The sequence below is a fragment of the Carassius auratus genome, chromosome 34, assembly GCF_003368295.1.
Source record: "Carassius auratus strain Wakin chromosome 34, ASM336829v1, whole genome shotgun sequence".
In the NCBI taxonomy this organism is placed as follows: domain Eukaryota; kingdom Metazoa; phylum Chordata; class Actinopteri; order Cypriniformes; family Cyprinidae; genus Carassius; species Carassius auratus.
In genome coordinates, this window is record NC_039276.1 from 18,379,807 (window position 1) to 18,389,459 (window position 9,653).

The 9,653-nt window shown below is 35.9% G+C and overlaps 1 protein-coding gene across 1 annotated transcript; it reads left to right on the forward strand.

Moving 5' to 3' along the window:
• The first annotated feature begins 8,136 nt into the window (after window positions 1-8,136).
• On the forward strand, window positions 8,137-9,248 carry LOC113053436 (secretory phospholipase A2 receptor-like). The gene has a single exon (XM_026218452.1). It carries the CDS (start codon window positions 8,183-8,185, stop codon window positions 8,924-8,926), a length of 744 nt encoding a protein of 247 aa, XP_026074237.1. The 5' UTR covers window positions 8,137-8,182; the 3' UTR covers window positions 8,927-9,248.
• Window positions 9,249-9,653: the final 405 nt, after the last annotated feature.

Here is a 9,653-nt window from a genome sequence, read left to right on the forward strand (position 1 = left end):
CAGCAATAAAAATGGTATTATTATTTTACTTAGTCTAATTAAAGAGTATGAACACTGATATCAGTATCAACTGATCATCACTTAATTAAAATATTGCATTGTATATTATATAATGTCCAAATATTATTATATGTAAAACATAACATATAAACACAATATTTCATTATACAAAGCAGTTTCACATGGAATATTATAATGTTTAGTTAGATGAGAAAGAAAGACATAAACAGTTTTTTCTTGTATTAATAAAATAATCTTTGTTTTATTGGTTGATTCTATTACTGCCATGTGCTATGCTCATTTGGACAAATGTGATCTAGCAAGTGCACCATTAGTACAAAGTTATAACTAGTTTATTTGATAACCCAGTTCTGGGTAAATATCGGACAGAACTGCTTTATTTTGCTGCTTTATTTTGACCCAGTTTGGTGGGTTTCATATTAACCAATTTGCAAGGCCGTTTTTTCATTGTTGTTGTTGTTGTTGATGTTTTGATTTTATTTTTATTTTTTTGGCACAGTGATGGGTCAAACAACCTAATACTGAAGGTTATTTAATAATGCACTCTTCCAGACTTCTGAGGTTCTGAGACTTCAGAAAGGTTTAATGTTTTACAACAAAATAGAGTCAGCAATGGTAATTCTAAGCAAATATTTAATTACTACTAAACACTACTTTCTCGCTAGAAATTATATCAAAAATGGGGAAACAAATTGGTCAAAAACCTACATTATATTTACACACACACACAAGCTGACCACCAGCCAGACCACCTCTTTTTACCTCATCTGTTATGAACTGAATTGAATGCAGAGGATTGTGGGATGTCCAAGGCAGTGAAGGATACATCCACAAATCTCAACACAATTTTCAAGACATACAGAAGAAGGTAATTATTTGTACCATCAAAAGAGTGCCTCTACCAGCTTTCTACTAGTATATCATTTTAACCACTTCATCAAAATAAAACAATAAGGAACTGATGTGGTGACATCTTCTACTCTACTAAAGATGCATTATACCAAACTGCTGTATAAAACAAATAATCGAAAAATAAATGGTAGTAGAAAGGAACTGGGTTACTGGAACTGGAAATAAAAATTGTTGCTGTTACTGTAAATTTACACTGTGCAAGGGGGGAAAGAGGACCAAAAATAGCTGAATTACAGTAAGGTTCACACCAGTCACATAAATAACAAATTTGAGACTTGGTTATAGTTATAAGTTTGAGTATATATGGAGTTATTTTTACTCTATCTTGATGTTAAGTATTAATATAACTCTAGAAAATGTGATAACACAATCACTAGCCTGGAGTTTAGTTTAACTCTATAACTGTTATCATGGTCAGTTTTACTGTAATGGATTGGCATTGGCTAGCATATTCAGAACAGATCCACTTATGTCTTTAACTCTATCACATTTACAATTAAATAAACCGTGAAAGGTTATTACTGAGTACAACAAATTCTGACTAATATTTGGATTTACTGTTTACATCAATTGGTTTAAGACATTCTGTGTTGTGTGCCTCTAGAGCTACTTTCTTCTCTTTGTGATACTTGAAATAAGGTATTTGATAAACAAAAGCTTGGTTTATTTTCACATTTTATTCTACAACATAAAATACATCAGGGTGATACCACCGTACCTACAAAAATACGTCATCACTGCAGCCCTCTGTTACAGTAACAGAGATTGTGTCAAAAACATAGTCAGTTACTGCCATCTAGAGTTGTCTTTTATTTATTGCATTGATTTACACTTCTGAATTTTAGGACTCCTAAATTTCATTAAAATGTCATACACATGTAAAAACAAATAACTACATATTTTCCGGTTTAAGTGTACATAAAAACCTATTTTAGACCATAATAATGTTGTCCCAGTTGAACACAGTTGTCTGAACAAATAATTTTTAATTGAACAATACTGCTAGATTTTAAAGGGATTTTGAGATTCCATCCTGCATTGCAGCATAAATAAATTATGCTGTTCCTGTTCAAGTAGCTATTGTTTTTTGGGTGTTTTATTTATTTATTTATTTATTTATTTATTTATTTATTTATTTATATCATTATTGTTATTTATTTGCTGTGTTATATACAGTAGCTCATCTTTTTACTTTTGTTGATTGTCACCATTATTGAGGTTTATGTGTTGAGGTCTATGCAAAACTGTATCCCAGATATCTTTGTATTTTCAGAAGGAGGAGTGTCCTCCTCAGAAAGAGGTGCTATGGGTGTAGAGGATGAATGCTTAATTTTTTATGTCACTTTTTATGTTTGGAATTCAGCACAAAATTGGTGTCATAATTGTTTTACATTTTTTTTCCTGATATGTTATTTAAAGGGGTCATATGACATTGCTAAAAGGAACATTATTTATAACATATAGTTTTGGTGTAATGAAATGTGTTTATGCAGTTTAAGGTTAAAAAAAAACACATTTTCCACATACTGTACATTATTGTTTCTCCTCTAAGCCCCACCTTTCTGAAACTCTTTGGTTTTTTTAAAGTTCATGTTCTGAAAAGTGAGGTGTGCTATGATTGGCCAAGTATCCAGGGCGATGTGATTGGCCGAATGCCTCAAGCGTGTGACGGAAATGTTATGCCTCTTACCATACTGTGATGATGTGTGTCCCAGTGCGACGAGACAAAAACAATAAAACCCATTACAAACGTGGCTTTTGTTGCATCAATTGAGGACATACAGTAATTACTGATTATAATAACTAATACTGTATTTTTATGCATTGCGTTGGGTATCACGTCACATAAAAATAAAACCATGTCTGTATTTGTGATCGGATTTACAACAAGCACTACTCTACACTGCTCCAAACTCACAGTTTGAATCATCATTGACATTTAAATATGAAAACGTATTTACAGGTTGTGAGTCAGAAGCACCAGACTGTCCTTGCAATGTTGGAACTGCCTCACTTTATAGAAACAGCCTTTGTGCCACAGACAGCCTTGTTCTCTCCCAGGTTCAGGAAACAGTCCTCCATAAAATGTGCTGCAGACATCTAAATATTTAGGTTGAACTGTCCTAGAACAGTGTTGTAAATACAACTTAACGTTAAATGTTAATGTTAAAATTTATTGTGACTATTTCAAGTCACCTCAAGTCACCACATGACCTCCATATGTTTCAAACTGATTTCAATTACTGTTTCAAGGCAAAACTATTTAGAAACTGTTTGAATTTCACCGAGATGCATTTCTGAAGGAGGACAGTAGGTTGCAGGTTATTTGGTAATTTTAGTAGGTAACACCCTCCATAATTATCAGGGCCCTTTAGAAATAAAATATCTTATATATATATATATATATATATATATATATATATATATATATATATATATATATATATATATATATATATATATATATATATATATATATATTGTATCATTTATTGATTTATTTAGCATAAGATACTGGATGATCAAACCTGAGTGTCTTTGACTTTTTTTGGTTTGGCTGACGGGTACAACCCACATTTTCAAAGTATTTTAAGTGATCTTTTAGACATAAACAACTAATTATATATGTGAACACAAATACTTGCTACACAAGCTCATTTTCACATGTTGTGAATTGTTCCTGCATTCTCAGTGTTTCCCAAAGGGATGCTATAGGTGTTAAAGCTGCGGTAGGGAACTTTTGACACTCTAGCGGTTAATAAACAAAACTGCTTGCGTCTTGCGGAAGAACATCGTAGCGGAACTACTTCTCTCTGTTTATGTCTATGAAGAATCACAAAGGTACTGGGTTACTCCGCCGCGTTATCCCCAAAGCAATCTAAAATAGTCCGAATATAAACACTTATTATAGGTGCACCCTAGTGATTCAGGACAAGCCAAAAACACGGTTTGGAAAATGGATTCATGGTGTACTCGCTTATTATATAAATTTTTCTACATTTTGAACACAAACAAAGTTACGGACCGCAGCTCTGATTGGTTATTTTTTACCGGGAGCGATGGCATTTCTGCAAATGACAATAGGACACTGGGAGGAGCCAGAGGAGCTTGATTTTTTCACAGATTATCTGTCTCATATTCTACTGTCAGGACATAATGACAGGTTTAATAAATATGTAAAAAATAATTTTTTACAAAAGTTCCCTACAGCACCTTTAATTGACTTATGGTATTCAAAATGTCAATTTTTTTTTTCTTTAAGACACCTGTGATTATTATTATTATTATTATTATTATTCCTTAATGGGTTTTCCACATTGAGTTTGTTCCACTTTGTTTTGTTCTGGGTGAAAGCGGAGAAAATCTAAATTCACACAATAAACAGATCCAAAGGGCAGAAGTTCATTAAATACATTTTGTAACTTAAAGACAGATTTTTCTTTTTCTTTTTCTTTGGACACTGTATGTAATGCAGTTGGTAACTTATTTGCTTTTGTTATGTCAGGTGAGACCTATGTATGCAAGTGCACCAGTCCAAATACACAACATTTACATTGACTCAAACGTTCACTTCAAAACCAAATCCAGACCTTTTGTTAGTATATGAATAAATGTGTTTGCATGGGAAATAGCTGATGTATTCTTACAGATGAGCACACATGCATTTGCCTGGTAAACTTTTCCATCCTCAGGCCCAAAGGGTGGCAACTGACAAAGACCACCATGGGAGGTCACAATATTCTGATATATGGTTAACAATTGTATTTTATTCACTGATTCATAATCTGTTACTCATATATAAACATTTTTATAGCTTTGGAGGTCTCAAATTTTTTTTGTTTGATAATGAAATATGGAAAATGAAAGACTGGAACCATGTGGTCAGAAAGACTGCTTAGATATCACTCCATCAAATTAATTAACTCCATTAATGTCACAGGGGAAAATCACAGCATAACAGGAATAAACAGAAAGAATGGGACAAAGGAAAGTCCTCTTTTTAAAAATGGAAAGCATGTTTTAATTCCAAAAAAAAAAAAACATTTAGGTAGAATTATTGTTCCACAATATATAATTCATTAAAATGTTTAAGTCCTGTGGCTGCTGGGGTGACCTCTGATATTCTCAGGCTGGATCTGGATGCCCGCTCTACAGCCTCTTCTGAGCTGGCTGACAGGATGTTTTTTGCCCGATCTAGCTCTGGAGAGTTAGATGTGGTGGGAGGTGAGGCAGATGCATCCAGTGAGCCCACCTTCTCCCTCACACCTGCATATGAGGAGTTTGTTGAGGTTATGACTTGGCACAGCTAGACTGTAGTCTAGACTAGTGGTCGACCAATGCCAATGCGATATTGAAAAATCAATCTGAACGATTGGCCGATTTGAGGCTGATGTAAGGCTGATACAATACATGCAATTACAGTAAATGAGAGACATGCAGAAAATGTATATACATATAGTTAGTTTGATTACAGAGCAAGAGGTTGTTTAGATTATAGTATGGGATAGTTGGTCAATAATAAAGATTTATGTCTCTGATGTGTTTTGTTTTGCTTGTCTGTTTCATTGTAAAAATAATACAAGCTTGAAGGCATTTAATTTCATGCTTGATTATCAGCATAAAGTTTTGAAGCATTAAGACCAGAACATATGACATTACGCCAATCATGAGCAATCAAATACAGCGAATATTCCTGAATAAGCATTTAAATATATTATTATTAGATACCATTTTTCATGTTGAGCCAGCTTTCATTTTGCAGTGTACCGGCTTTTGAATCAACTGGAAAACAGCGTCTTGAAGCACCTGAGAACAACGTGCATATCCGAGGAAGAGCCAGTCACGGGATTTTTGATTGTTTGTGAGGTAAACACGGTTTCATTTTTGTTTGAATTTGTTCATATCTCATCTGTATCTCCCACCGGGGGGTTGCCGCTGGACTGCGGATCTGATGTCTGACGGTACTGTTTCAATAAGACTTTGCTGCACGCCGGAGTGTTATTATATGTAACACAACATAGCATCGTTAGAAAGTGAATGATGTTTGGTTATTTTACTGTTTGTCAGGTGCTGGCTTCACATCTGAGTGGCTTGTCTTAAAGAGGAAGCATAAATGCATGATATGGAGTCATAATCTGTTTTGAAAAACATCGGCCACATGGAAAGACTTATCGGCCAATGCCGATATATATAAAATTCAAAATATTGGCTGCGTGATATATTGGTCGAGCACAAGTCTAGACTGTCGGGCATAAATAAATTGCTGCATGGAGCCTCAATTAGCAGTTTCTGATCATAAATGCTCCGCCTTCTTGAGCCTTGCATTTCACCAGCACACATAGTAACCTCAAATTATTTTAACGTGAGGGAACCGTGCAAGTACAGGCATGAGAAGATTCCCAGGGTCAAAGAGTTTCTTGCAAGCTAAGGCTTATGAGAGTCCTTCACCTCAACCTAGCACCTTTAGCTCTTCTGAACCACAGATCTTTTGTCACCAAGCAGACGGCCTGTGCTACCTTCTGTTCAATGGCTGCAATGGTGTCAGTGAGCAGCATCTGTGGCTGATCATCTCTGGGATCTCAGTCTTTGGTCTCTTTGGTGGTGCTTTCAACATGGTGGTCCAGAAGTACGGAGAGGAAAATGTTCAGTTGGTGGCATTCAAGAGAGTCAGGTTCCTTTGGTCCCCAACAATTCTGCTGACACTCAGCCAGGATGGAGACGCTCAGCCTTGTTCCTGGAGAGAGGGTCAGAAGGTGAATATGGCTGCCCACAGTCCTGCTCTTAAGAGAAACAGACTTTATTTTTGAGTGTTTGCTTCTCTGGAAGAAACCCACTACATGTTGGGGAGTCACTTTTAGTATCTCACTATCTTATCTGGAGGAGATGTGTTTGTTTCTTGATGAAGGGAGGTTAGGATGCTGAATTTTCCCACTCTTTAATCGCCATCTACAGTATATACAGTATATATAGGGGATGCTTACCTAATAACCCATTGGAATGGTCATGTATAATTCTATGTTAACAGGATTCAGTAAGGAAGGGTTGTGTTGAGAGAAAAGTGGATGTTGTCGCTATTCATGTCTCACATTCTCATGTATTCAGCCCCTTCAGACACTGTAAGCTGGAGGTGTTTACAGATGCTTCCTGTGGGTTACGAGGAATAGGCAAATGAACAAGAGCAGGAAAATGGACTTGTTGCTATTAGCATCATGCTTGCCCTTTTGAAACCTCTTCCAGCAGTGTGTATGAGATGGAGGTGATAATGTAGATGTAGATTCATACACATAGTATGCTACATCAGTGGTTTTCAATCCTGGTCCTGGGGACCAAGCACTCTGCACATGTTGTTTGTCTCTCATATCTGACACACTCAGCTGAGTTCATGGAGCCCTTGATCTCTTATATATGTTTTATTATTACTGAGCCAAAGAAAAACCAAGCAAGTTATTTTCGATATATGAGATTAGGTGGTAATTCTGGTAATTCTTAGGTAATTCTTAGTCTCTGCAGATCTTCTTACTGTGGAGAATGTTTCCTTTCTGCACCAGCGCTCCCAAAGGCAAATGCTTGCCAGCTTGTTTGGATTGTATTCAAGATTTGCTTTACTTGATTTTGATTTGCATTTTCTTCTTTGGAAAAACAATCAGTTGGGTCTGTAAAACAGAGTACTTGAGAGAAAGTCAGAAGGTGATAGGTTTTAAAGTATATCAGAAACCTAAATATATTGTGACCATGATTTTTGCTATACATTGATTTTCTCAAAGGTAGTAATGAATACATTTGCCAGGTTTCACATTTCAATTCTTGTCTGAATCTCAGACACCATGAACTTTTGATACACATTGGAAGCATTTGATTTAATCTATGCTGAGTTAATCAGAAATTGCTTTGAAGGATTAAAGTAGAACTAATTAAAACAACTTGTATTTGTATATTGCTCAGATGAGAGCCAATCCAGGGACCACTACATTAACCAAATTGCGGAGTGCATGCAAAAATAATTCATGCCATATTTATCTGCCCACAGTTTCTTTCTTAGACATATTAAGAGGTTTCTCTGATTGGTTAAATGCACCTGTTTTGTTTGTTCTGTCTGTACAGGTGTTCAGTGATTGGTCACAGCATCACAGTCATTTCTCATTGGCTGTATGTCAGTTTAAAAAAGAGAGAGTCAGTGTCATCATGCACAGTTCTGTCTTTAACTTCAACTGATCTTTGAAAAATCACAGAACCTCTTCAGCAGAAGAAGATGAAGACGACACTCGCTGTGCTCCTGATCATGGAGCTCTACGGACTCTCTTCTGGTCTCAAGCAACATTTCTTTGTGGATAAGCAGAAGAAATGGTGTAGTGCACAACAGTACTGCAAAACTTATTTCCATTCCCTTTCCACCTTCGTCAGTGACACTGAGAAACACAGATTCTTAGCTAATGCATCTACTCAAACGTCTAATGCCTGGGTTGGACTCTACAAAAAGCCTGAAATTGGAGTCTGGAAGTGGTCAGGAGGTATAGATGCTGTACAAATTAGCTGGGATAATGGTATGCAACAACCAAATAACCTTACCACTGAAAACTGTGCCTTACTATACAAAGACAGAAATGCATTGCATGATGAAAAATGCAGAGAACAGCTAAAATTTTTCTGTATGACAAACTTTACTCTGGTGCTGCAGAATGAGACCTGGGATGGAGCTCTGGAATACTGCAGAACTCATTATAAAGATCTGGCAAGTCTGAGCACAATGGAGAGAATGGCTTCTGCTTTACTGGAAAGCACACAGGCTGAAACAGAATATGTGTGGACTGGTCTGCGTTTTCTAGCAGGGGACTGGTTCTGGGTCAATGGAGATGATCTTAACTACACAGCCTGGGATCAGAATGAACAGCACCAGTGTCCTGCCAGAGACCTTCGTTGTGGAGCCTTGGACAAGCAAACACATCTTTGGACAAACAGAAACTGTGATGAGAAGTTCAGCTTCTTTTGTCAGTAGACGGTATGTCACTTGAACAGCTTTTTTAGGATGCCAAATTGTAACTAGATATATACTGTGCCAATATAATATTTGGGCCAGCTGACATATTTGTACTGTAAACCTCATATATTATCGGAACCTTTAACAACAACAGTTCAACATTTTCATTATTAAAAAAACATAAGCTTAATTGTAAATTTTTTTTGGCCAAGCCGGGTGACACTGCTGTCTCCTGCTCTGTGCTCACTGGAAAGAAGCTTTCCTCTGGATAGGAGACTACATAGACATTACTTAGGTTTTTGTCAAGTCATGTTAAACTTAAATAAATTATATTGTTGTAACCGCCAGATGCATGAATTATTATTACTATAATTATTTTTCAAATGATTGTTATTGTTATTATTGTTACTTTTGAATAAAATAGAATTATATCTTTATCCTCTTATGTTTTACTGTGATGTTTTTGAGAGTAAATCTGTCCACTGTATACTATGTATTCTGGGTTATAATGTAATGTAAAGTAAGTCAATGGCTATCATTTTTAATTAGTGTCTGATGTGAAAATGCTCTTTAAAAGACAATTGGATATTTGAAGAGATAGCATTCTGATCATCCTAAATACGAAATCTTGGTTGTGCTGGAAGAATCTCTAACCCCAAAAGTATCAGTGTTCTAGTAAAGTGAGAAACTCACAAATGCTCCATTTCTCCTTTGTGTATCAAAAGCATCAAATGGACATGGGCAA